Source organism: Phyllostomus discolor, chromosome 1 (genome assembly GCF_004126475.2).
Source record: "Phyllostomus discolor isolate MPI-MPIP mPhyDis1 chromosome 1, mPhyDis1.pri.v3, whole genome shotgun sequence".
Taxonomy (NCBI): domain Eukaryota; kingdom Metazoa; phylum Chordata; class Mammalia; order Chiroptera; family Phyllostomidae; genus Phyllostomus; species Phyllostomus discolor.
Window position 1 is genome coordinate 199,792,941 of NC_040903.2, and position 12,498 is coordinate 199,805,438.

General features: G+C 41.9%; 1 protein-coding gene across 1 annotated transcript in view; it reads left to right on the plus strand.

Annotated features, from left to right (window-relative positions):
* Positions 1-12,498, plus strand: part of NRXN3 (neurexin 3) — a 1,487,232-nt gene that overhangs the window by 469,158 nt on the left and 1,005,576 nt on the right. Inside the window, 1 exon segment of the mRNA XM_036018906.1 lies at positions 11,764-12,202. Coding sequence (XP_035874799.1) covers positions 11,764-12,202 — 439 coding nt within the window.

A 12,498-nucleotide genomic window follows, 5' to 3' on the forward strand; every position in this document is an offset into this window, starting at 1 on the left:
TATTGAGAAGTTAAGTAACTAGAGCTGGTTGGAGTTCTGAGCAAGTCAGCGGCAGCAACCAGTTCGTCTTATGTGGCCCTGGTTTGTATAGATCTTTTCCCAGCTCTGGGGAAGCAGGCATGATCAGCTGGCCTGGCACTCACTCTTCTGTGTCCAGCAGTAGCTTTTGTCACCTGTTTCACCAGGAGGGTCACTGGGAGGGGAATTGAGGTGGGATCAAGAGAGAAGAGGAGCTCTGGAGTGCAAGATCAGAGTAGGGAATGCACCAATTTTTGAATTAGGGAAGAACTTCAGTATTTGAGCTTGGGACACAGACACTTCTGGCTCCTCTACTCCTGTGATAGCTTTCTCACATATAGTCTAAGGAGGGTCACGGGTCCCAGAAGAGGTCCTCCGCAAGGCTCTCACGGGTGCTCCTGAATGTGCCTTCTTCAGTGTACACATCTGACACAAACCTAGCATTTCCTTCATGATTCAGGTCACTGGGGAAGCTGGATTTAAGGAGGGATCTCAGGGAAACCTCAGTTGTTTCTCTCTGCTGTATTAAGACAGTATAATCATAGTTACTGAGCACACAGTCACTCAAGCTAGACTTACCTGCGTTTCATTCTGGCTCTACAACATAACAGCTGTGTGACTTCATGCAGATTTTACAACCTCTGATTCCCAGTTTCCTCTTCTGTAGAGTGAGCATAACAGTTACCAACACTTACCTTGTGGCAGGAGCTTTCCTAAGCACTTTGCATACACTTAATCTTCTATGAGGTAAGTGCTGTTATTATCCCACTTCAAAAATAAGGAAACTGAGAGACAGAGAAGTTAAGTAACAAGTAGCAGAGCAAGGATTTGAACCCAAAGAGTTTTGCTTCAGCAAATGTGTCCACACTGCTTTATGCTGCCTCTCATGCCTCAAGCTCTCATAAGTATAAAATGGGGTGGCCATCCACCCTAGGTGTTCTTGGAAAATCCTAGGTTCTATCTGTTGTCCAGGTGAATTATTAATAGTGCCTTCTTTTCCTCTCAGAAGTATCATTGTGTCATGTCTCTGTGTGGATATTTGTTACTTGAGGATCAAATAATTATCTGTTAAATACTAAGGACAATACCTGGCCCAAGAAAACACTCCATTAAGGTTAGCTATTGCTACTTCTACTACTACCATCACCACCCTCCCCTATGATAATTACAAGTCTAGGAGGCTTACAGCTGAGGGTTAATTCAGGTTCTGAAGATATGTATCACGGGAGCCACCTTTCTCCATTCTCACACCCACTGCAGTTTGCTCACCGGTCACAACACAACAATCTTTCTTGCTTTGTGTCATAGGCAGCCACTCTTAATTGATCAAATGCAACATGTGAAATTACAATTACTTGCCATTTCTCATTTTATTAAATGGAAGAATCCAAGGTCCCACCCAGTGTATGGAGAATCTGAATTTAAGCTGAGCTTGTGGGTTTCTCCATTTATATTGAAACAATTGATTCCTAAAGCAGATAATGAATTTTAGACCTCTTTAGCCACACTATAACCCTTGTCTACAATATTTCTCTCTGCCTATTTCTCTATTATTTGTACCTCTAAGAAAATTTTAACTTGTAATAACTTTTCACTCTCTGACTATAGTTTGATAAAAGACCATCAAAATGCTATAGATATGGGCATGATATAAATAAGGAGAAGAAGTGAGTCACAATAGGGATTATAGTTGACACCTAAGATCCATGACTGAGAAAAGCTGTCTTTAAATGTGATTTGTGTAACTGGTAGTGGAAGTCATTTCAGGCTCGTTTTACATGGCATAAGGGACATCTAGTGGTTGTCAAGGTCTCTGCAGATTTACTGAAGGTAATGCAAAGTCATAGGTGTGCGTATGGGGGCCAAGTACCATCACCTTGCAAGGGAGCCCCCGAAAGGGCAGCCTTGTTTGTTTTATGACTCTTTATTGCATGAAGTTAACAAAAGGTAAAGAAACCTGTTTTTAAAACATCAATGTGAGCTCTAGCATTTCCATCTATATTATTGTCAGTGTGAAAGAACTCTTATTTGTACCAGGTTGGAAATGACTCTGTTATCAGGTACCTGCCAGCCTGGCATATTCTCCTCATTTTCCCCACCTTTTCTGCTGATTGCAGAGGAGCTCTTTGGACAACTTTGAAAAGCTAACCATCTGATTAGACACTTTGTTAGGCTAAGAGCAGAGCTGCTTAGCAGGCCAGGCAAGAAATAGTTTGTAATTGCTTCTCACATGCAGAGCTCCTTTTTTGGAAGTTGCTTGGCTATCAGGAAGCTGTACAGCTCTGTGCTATGTGTACTTTGAATAAATGAATGGGCTTCACATTGTAAGAGGATGGACTGCAAAGGCCCTGTGGGAGCTTGTTTTCTTAGCCCCAGAGTCCTCCAGGAACTTGCCCGTTGTTCAGCACCTGTTGGTATGGATATCATCTGTCACTATCCATGGTTTTGAACTCACCGCTTCCATCTTCTGGGATGCATAGAACACTCACTTGCTTTTCTCATATTCTACTATTGTTTCCAACCAACTGTGTTAGACTTCTTGAAGGTTCTGTTTTATTGAATCCTTTTTTTATAGTATTTCCCCCTGTTCTCCTGCTTTTGGGACTTTCATATAATCTCTTTTTCCAAAAGCTATTTGGCATTCCTGTTGCAATCTATCTTCTTTCATGGTAGTTGGTAGCAGTTAGAAGTTGCTAGCTGTGGCCAAAATTTCATCGTTGGGGACTCATTCTTGCTTTTCAACTCTGAGTACAGATGATAAAGGCTCTGAGGTGCTGTTTTAAAATCTCTGTGTGTTTTCTACAGTGGTCCAAGCTACATTGTTATAAAGGCCTGGACAATAGTTCCTTTTTGTACTCCAGAGTGGGAGGCACTGTTGGTACTGAGCTTTATCAACCAGTCTCTTAGAAAATCTTGCTAGAATTTGTGCTTGGCTTTTAGCTTTTTCTCCTGTTCATGTTCTGCCAAGACACATAAACTACTGACAGCTGCCACTCTGGAGTGCAGAACTTTCCATATTGGTAGCCTTAAAATACAAACACATTTCCTAAGCATGCAAACTAGGGGAAACTCAACTAAATATTCAACAATTCCATCCAATTCTTTTTAACTGTCTGTGGTACTTTAGCTTTCTACCTTCTGATCTTGTCACTTATTGTCAAGTGGAATGAATGTAAAGGATTCTTTCTCTATTATAGTCCTCATTGACTTAGAGGCATCAGAAAGTAGCCTCTGTGAGCTTCCTTGCTCTTCCTCCTCTTATGAACATGTATTGACTTTGTCATGCACTGGGATGGGCACTTAGAGACATGAAGGAGAAAGACTATTCCCTTCACTTGAGAAGCTCCCAGTCTACCAGGGAAGACAGACAGTTATAGCACAACATGATAGTTTCTGTGACAGCAGTGAGAACATGGAGCCGATGGCTTTTGTGTTAAGAGGATAACAAGGGAGCAGAGAGCAAGAAATAAGCTGTGGGCGGGAGTGGAATGAGCAAGTATGTTGATGGAGGATTCCCAAAGGAGGTGATACCTGAATTATTCCTCCAATGATGAGCAGTCATCATTCAGATAGATAATTCAGTTAAGGCTCATCCTGGGGATGGTGTATTGGAAGAAATGCAGAACTTTGGCAAGGCTGGTAATGATGAGGCAGAGACTAGATCAGGAAGAGTCTTTTATGTGATGTGATGCTTAAAAGTTTGCACTCGATTCTGAAGTTGATAGAGAATCATTGAAGGGTTGTAAGCAAGAAATGACATGATATCCCCAGTGAAAACAATGAAGCAATTAGAGTAATTTCTAGTCCTTGAAATAAAAATAGCAGTAGAGGAGTCCTAGTGATTCAGAAAGGTACCTTTTAAATTTTGTCACCTTTCTAATCAAACTGCTAAAGGTTTCCTTCTACTCTAATGTTTTTTTTCCCCCCAATTGTATAATGGCTATATTTTTAGAGCTTTTCATAATCAGATACCACCCACTCATCTGATCTTAGTTCCTCTGCTTTGTGACATATAACTTTCACACTAAGCAGGTTGTTGCCCTCATCAGATATTATAAAATGGAAGGAAAAAATGTAGGTGTTCACTCAGTAGGTCTGTTTCATACATAAGAAATGTAAGAAGAATGGGTATTTACTGAGCCTCTGCTATGTGGTTGGCACTTTGGTGCACACTGGGGATGCACTGGTTTCTACATCAGAAACTCACAGCCTCTATGTTTAGGAAATGTAAGTCTAGAGTAGGGGTCCTCAACCCCCGGGCTCCAGCCCATGGCCTGTTAGGAATCGGGCTGTGAGTGCAGGTCACCTGAGCTCCACCCTGTCTCCTGTCATGCCCCCTCCAGTCCACAGCAGGTGAGCTTCACTCCAAGCTCTGCCTCCCGTTTCCCTCCTTCCCTGTCTTCCATGAAACCAAAACCAGTCCCTGGTGACAAAAAGGTTGGGGAGTGCTGGTCTAGAGGACAGTAGTAGTTCCATTTCCAGAGAGCAGAAGGGAGAGAAATACAATCTGAGTCAAGTTTATGATCACAGACCCTTGCACTTTCATTAATTGGAGTGACAAATATATCTCACTCCAATTCTGATATAAAATATATCCCCCCTTAAGTATCATCCAACATTTTCTAAGCATGTTGGTAACAAGAATTATACCCCATCGTCCTTTGTATCCTCTGTGGTCTAGAGCTAATGGGTATCCAACACATTTACATGGACTTTCACTTCCAGTATTCTAACATAGGTAGTCAATTTGCATTAAATTGACTTTTGTGCTAGAGGATAACAAGGGTGGAGACTAGGTTCGCCTCTGTTCCACCTCTCAGTGACTAGTGGCAACTTCCCAGAGCATTGCCTTGAGAAGAATTCTGTGGCTCCACCTGGGTTTAATGGGAAAGGGAGTAGAGTAGAATGGTATCAATTAACAATAAATGCCATCTGCCAGGAAGGAAGAGTAAAGACACATTGCCAAATTGCTCTAAGAGATGGGAGAGTTTTCTGTCCAGGTATGGCTGGAGGATCATTGGGCAACCTTTTTTCAATTGTCTAAAAAGATTTTTCATGATCCATTGACAAGGCCTGTCTTGGAGAACTGTGGCCCATGCATGCCTGTTCATGTCCTATTTATTTGCCTGGGTTTGTCTATGCCAAGTCTGATATGTCTGTGCTAAGTTCTTGCTTCTTGAATTTAGTAGAAGCTTAGTAGGCTCTGCAAGGATGATAAAGATTAGCAAATCTTATCTCTTGTGATAGACTGAGCCTTTACAGTATCCTAACTACCTCACACACTTGACTGGTTGAAATTTTTTTCTATGGGATACATGGACATATGGCAGCCTCTTCCTGATCTGCCTTTTTAACTGAATAAAAGTTCTAAGAAAGTTCTTCTTGAGAATAAAAATGAGACTTTCACTGTGATTGTGCCAACAGATAGGAATCTTTGTCAGCTACATACCATCTGTAACTGAACATAAACCTATCTGATCATTCCCTTTCATAACAAATCTATCAGAGAAATACAAAGTAGTAATGCAAGAAGTAATGACCTGCAATATTAGCAAGGTTGATATTGCAGGTCATTAGCAAAGGGCCATTTGGGCTGGCAAAAATGACTCTTTGACTCACGGGGGCAGAGTAACTTGACTGGTGCACAGCGTGCAGGTGCGCTCTCTCTCTCTCTCTCTCTCTTCTCTGGAATACCTACATGCCCACATGACTGGATGCTTTCTTCAAAATGGGAAGAGACTCAGGACTTGCCTGGCTCAATATCCCTTTGCCTGAATTTTTCCTGTTACTCCAACTCACCTTATGCCCCTTTAATCTCTTCTTGACTACTCTTTTACAAATGGGACCATGGATCAGAGATTATAAACTGGTAGTTCCTGGTGAGATCAAAGCTAGCAAGTATATTATGTTTGACTCACAGGGTATTGGATCAAACACATTTCAACAATTTAATTGACTGCCAGTGTTGTACTACTTGTTTCAACTTTGTCAAGAGTCTTTTTCATCCTTATTAGAAGCCCTGATACTTGGACATTATTTTGGCTCCTGCCTTGCAAGCCTGAAACTCAGTTCACATTTTCTGTGTTTACTGCTTAGTTTTTATTTTTGGCACATCCTGACCACCATTAACAGAATATAAGCATGAAAATGGTGGTATCCACGGTATGTAGCAACTGGGACTTCAGGCTCCAGGTTGTATGTCAGCTGCAGCTCAGCAGGCGGTTAGTTTACTGAACCCTGTTAGCAAGACCACAGATGCAGATGTGGCCCCGGCCATGCCAAACATTAGGTTCTTCTGACTTTGGACGCTAAGAGGACCATCTGCTGCCACATTTGTGCTTGGACTTCACTGCTGGAGTTTGGTTAGTGGTACACTGTGATAGAAAATGATGTTAATGATAATGATCCCTAAATCTGTACAGATGTATGGAGGCGGGGAGAGAGAGAGAGAGAGAGAAGAGAGAGGGGAAGGGAACGGAAAGGAAGGGGAGGGAAGGGAAGGGAAGGAAGGGAAGGGAAGGGAAGAGAAGAAGAAAGGAGGGGAAGAGGAACAAGGGAGAAAGAATGGTGATTACTAGGCATTTATATATATTATAAATGCTGCTGTCTCTTGGGCTGACAGTTGGCTTAGAACTTATCCTCAGAGAGAATCTTCTCTTCCCAGTGATTCCACGCTAGGCTAAAGTGTCTGTTGATTTAGTTCTAGCTTTTCAGAGAAAATAACAAAATTGATAGTGATAACTACCATTTATTGAGTGCTTATGAAGGGCCAAAAACTGTGTAAAGTACTTCTGCATATGATAATATTATCTCATTTATGCCATACAACCCTATGCAGTGAGACTTGTTATCTACATTCCACAGTTGAAAAGCCTGAGGCTGAGGCCAGTTAAATATTTTATCCAAGGTCTCAAGGGTAAAGCGGGACTCAGACCCTGGTTAGTGAGGCTGCAAAGTCCATGATCTTAACCACTGCCCTGTGCTGCCACTTGAGTCCAGCATCTAGTTTAATGAAGATATAAGCATTGATTAAGCACTGGCACAGCTGGGTGCTATTTCACACTTTAAAAGGTGTAATGCATAGTTTTTGCTGAGAAGGTATTGAAGCTATTTTGAAAAGACAAGACCTGTGCTTATTCAAAGATAACAAAGTAGAGTGTTTTGAGTGACAAATGAGTAGAGTGGATAGTTCCTAGAAGGGGAAATCATAACCTACCAGAGTCATCAGTTGCCGGAGGGACAGAGGGGAAGTGGGGTAGGATGTGTGATTTTGTGGCCACACCAGAAGCAAGAATCTTTACAGTGCTTTTCATTTGTTTTCTCTGAGAGTGTTACACAATAATAAGATGAGCACAGAAGCTTATCTAGAAGCTGCACCATCCTAGAAACTGAAGAGCAGAAACTCTCTTCATTATTATCTGTTGTCAATGGGATTAAGTTGGGTGAGAGATAAATACATCTTAGTCTTTTGCTTGTTGTATGTAAACTGCCCCACACATAGGAGTAAATTTGAAAGGCTTTATTAGGATTCGTAGTCAACATTGTTCCACCTCAAAACACTCTGACATTGGCTTCATGCCATTCTGTGTTGTCTAGCCTAGTCACTTGAGACAATGTTCCCCAGCATCCTGACCTTCAAACATCCTCCACTGACCTGGATTGGAGCAATGGTGCTCAGTCATGAAGTCACGGATCTATAAATGATGCTCTTATAAGCTGACCTGGTGGTTTTATTGAAATTGTCCTGTATGTAGACCTAAAGAGAGTTAGATAGGCTTTAAAAACAAGAGAACAGAAAGGCCAACTGGTAAGCCTCCTATTTCTCAACAGGAGAAATAGTACCAGGAAGCCATCTGGGCACTGCGGGGTACATACCCACACTCCTCCCATTTCTTCCAGTTCCCTTACTGGAGTGCATAAGGATGTGGCATTTACAACTAAATACATGGAAACATGTTCTTAGGAAGCTGAGAACAAAATAGCCTGGGATAAGACAGAAGAGGGAGAAAACAAATATTTCTGTGAGCTGGGATTGTCTCTACCCATTAGATTCATTCTCTATGAATGAATGATGCCATATACCTCAGGCATCATGGAAGAGTTTAATGTAAAAAACACATTATGTAAATTGGAATGGTCTTCTTTTCCAATCAGAGCAAATGGTTTAGGCAGTAGGGCAGACAGCTTTGTCATTGGATGGAGCTGCATGTGGTTTTTGTGTTTGACAAAGAGGTGTCTGTTTTATGGATACGTAAGGGCTGCAGCAGAGTCTAGAAGCTCCCACCACTGGAGCATGGCCTTGTCCCAGTATAGTCAGAGAGATCTGGGTTCAAGTTGTCCTGGCTATGCCCTTAATGTCCTATGTCCTGGGCATACTGATCCCCTCTGAGCTTCATTTCTGTAAAATAGGGTTACTGCCAGCTTCTTTACTTGCTTAATGTGGATTATATATGACAGTGTTTTAAAGGGTCTAGCATATAGTAGACACTCAGTAGATGGCAACTATTTTTATTATATCATTCCTGCTACCATAGCTTGCCTTACTCCTGCTATTGTTCTGTGTGTCTCTGTATCACAGATTATAGAGGCATACAAGTGCAGTTGTTCTCATAGAGTCTGTCTTAACTCTAAGACTGTCCTCAGCTGTTTTACTGTCTGGCCTCCTAAGCGTGAGCTGTGAGCCCAAACAGTCTTTACAAGCCCATGGGTATAGTAGTAAGGACAGCTTGTCACTCTCTGTGACTCTGCCTCTGCCTCCCAGGCTGTATGACATCTTACCCCCATTGGAGCCGTTTTCAGTTTGCCTTTAATTGCTTCTTACTGGTATAACTTGTCAGCCAAGGCTACTTTCTGTCACTTGATGCCACATCTCTTTCTAGTTCAGTCATCAGTTGGGGACTTGCATTTAGTTGACAGTCTAATTTTACAGAGAACCCTGTACCAGATGCTAATTTGCCTTGTTAAGAGGGTCCAGCAGGGTTTCTTGCCTTCATGTCCTACCCAAGGTGCGGGCGCATTTCTGCCTTGGCGTGGCCATGGCCCTGCACTGAGAAGGCTGGAAAGACGAGGAGATGGGTAAAATAGGACTCAGAGGTTACCCAATTATCAGTAAGAAGGATGTGAAAACTGCATACACACACACACACACACACACACACACAGTAATGTCAGGGCCAGGAGGAGATAAAGAGCTCACCTTCAAAGAGTTTTGAGAGAAGTCTGGTTACTTTTGGCCAGTTTCTGGCCCTCGTTCTCCTCTGTGTCTCTCCAGAAAGGGGCATTCTCATCACCTCCCATGCCTCTCTCCATCACGTATCCTTCTTCCAGGAGAGTTCCTCATCACAGGACTCTGCATTCCTTTCCTTTAAAAAGTCTTTTTCCTTTTTATTCCTCTCTCCTGCAGAGGTACCTGAGCTCTCCTGCCATTTATCATTCAATGGAGCCAAGCCTCAGTCTGTCCCATTGGGATGAGCTATTGTTATGTATTAATAATTAACCTTTACAAGGAGCTCTAGTCATAGGCATTTAACCCAATGCAGAGAAAGCCAAAGTTTTGTTATGACAGAGAGATTAACATGTTCGGGCATGAGACCAGTGGTTAGAAAGGAGAAGCTGCCAGTTATTAAACTTTCATTTTCTTTTCTGGTTCACTCATGTAGAGACTGCTGAGGATCCTGCAGTGTCTCCCCTTCACACATGGTCAGTCCAGTAGAGGGAAAATGGGAAATTCAGCTCTTGAACTGGGGAGTTGAACGTGCATGACTTTCTGCATAAGGTTAAAGATGAACTTCCTGGGAGCTGCTAGTGGACCTCGTTTCTAGTGTTCACTGTAGTAAAACACACAGACTCTGGAGCCCAGCTCCCTGAGTTCAAGTCCTGCTCTACCACTTCTCAGCTATGTGACAGTGAACTAGTTCCTTAAATATTCTCCATGGGTATTTCTGCACCCGGGAAATGGGGGGATGATGGGGATATCTCAAGTGGGTGTTGTTAAGATCTAATAGGGTGGTAGGCTTCAGATCCTTAGCATACAGCCTGGCAGTAGGTGCTCAGTAAATATTATTATCCTTCTTATTTTCAGTGGTATTTCTATGGTTACCATGGCCAAGGTCATATAGCAGGCAAGGCACATTTAATCATTAATTATTAGTTATATATGAAAAGGCTAATAGCTCTGCTTGGATATCTCCTGGTGATAGGGGAGCGCAAGAAAACAGTTCTATAGTTGGGTGTTAGGTATTAAATGCTGAGCACTGGAATGACTCATCCAGTTAACATTTTATCCCTGAGATGGTTTGTAAGACTTATTTTAAGACTTAAGTCTTGTTATTTTACTGAAAATAGAGATGACAATACAGCCTTCACTGATCTTTGGAAAGGATGGAATCAGGTTAATAACAAATACAACAACTGCCTCCAAAATAGCTGAGATTTCTGTGGCTTTACCATGTGCCATTTCTAAGGGCCTTACCTGTATTAACTTGTTTCATCATTATAAAATCATTTACTCCTATATTCCTATTTTCAAAGGAGAAAACAGGCTCATGTGAGTTACATTAAATCTGCCAAGGTCACATAGCTTGTAAGCAGTGGATGTGGGATTTGAACCTAAATCTGGATCCTGACTTAGAATTTGAATAAAGTGATACATGAGACATAGCACAGTGGTTGGCATAATCAGCGTTCTAATGTTGAGCCCATTCCCTTCCAATTTTATTTTCTGTTTATTGTATGCGTGCGACATTGCTGAGTGGTCAAGAAGTCCAGGACCCATCCCAGGGCACTGCATCAAAATTCAGTTCTAGCGACAGCAAAATGTTTTTGAAATTCTAATTTTGAGGAATAAGAATAATCCCTGCTTATATGTGGACGACACCAGGTTTAGAAAGCCATAATATGTTTGTATATGTTTTAAGGTATTTCATTCTCTCAGGATATGTACATAGAGAGCACACATAATATGCAAAGAAACACTGATGTCCTTCCCCACCAACGCTTAACAATCATTTTCTTTAAGCAATATATCCATATGGTTAAAAAACATCAAATATAATAGGGTACTGTGAAAAGTAAGTCTTCCTCCCACACATGAATATTAATCTAACAAATACACTCCCCGGTGACACTTTTATAGTTTCTTGTGTTTTCCTCTGAGTTGTCTTATGCATTATGAGCATATATACCTATAACATCACTTCAGCACACACACTTTACACAATAATAGCATAATGCACGCTCTGATCTGTTCCTTGCTAATTTCACTTAACAATAGTACTTGCAGAGCATCCACATCGAAATTGGAATCATTACCTGGTTTCTAAGGACTGCATAATATTCAATAATAAGGATGTGCCAGTCTATTATTGATAGTCATTTAGGTTGTTTCTGGTCTTCTACTAATGACACTTTAATAAATATCTTTGTATATATGTATTTGTAGCTGTGCAACTTAATATGTCTTGAGTTCTATCTGTAAGCTTGTATAATTTTCTGACAATATAAAAATTGACCAGAAGTAGACAGACAGAAGGTTTAGAATGGAAACACAGGAGCTTACTCAGGACCTGTGTACACCCTAGAGGACTCTTCAGATGCCCTTTCAAATACCACATCTCGTGTTTCTCATGTTTCAGATGATTGTGTCCCGAAGGTTCTTCTCAGGCTTTTTTCCTGGGTGCCCTGTGAGTGATGAATGGTTACTGTTTGCAAGATTGATTCATATGGCCCATGTTTGGCTTTTGACAGGTTGTTTATAAAAATAATGACATCCGTCTGGAGCTGTCTCGCCTGGCCCGGATTGGGGATACCAAGATGAAAATCTATGGGGAAGTTGTATTCAAGTGTGAGAATGTGGCCACGCTGGACCCCATCAACTTTGAGACCCCAGAGGCTTACATAAGCTTGCCCAAGTGGAATACCAAACGCATGGGTTCCATCTCCTTTGACTTCCGCACCACCGAGCCCAATGGCCTGATCCTCTTCACTCACGGCAAGCCCCAAGAGAGGAAGGATGTTCGAAGCCAGAAGAACACCAAGGTGGACTTCTTTGCCGTGGAACTCCTGGATGGCAACCTGTACCTGCTGCTTGACATGGGCTCTGGCACCATCAAAGTGAAAGCCACTCAGAAGAAAGCCAACGATGGGGAATGGTACCACGTGGACATTCAGCGCGACGGCAGATCAGGTAGGCAGAGGTGGGGTATCACTGAGACTGGAGGACGGCTCCAGCTTCTCAGTTTCTCTCCTGCCTTTATATTTTTATTATAATTTTCTCACTTGCATGCTTGTTAACTCTTTTGCTATTCTCTGTCATGGTTGTTGTAATGGTTATGTTTTGGAACAAGACACCTGCCTCCTCGATGGCTCACATTTTCCTCTCTCCTGTCACTCATTGCACAGTTATCTTAGTGATAGCTGCAAGACCCTGAGCTAAGGGTGGCTTTTCAAGTAGCATTTTCACAGATACCAAAGCAACTGTCA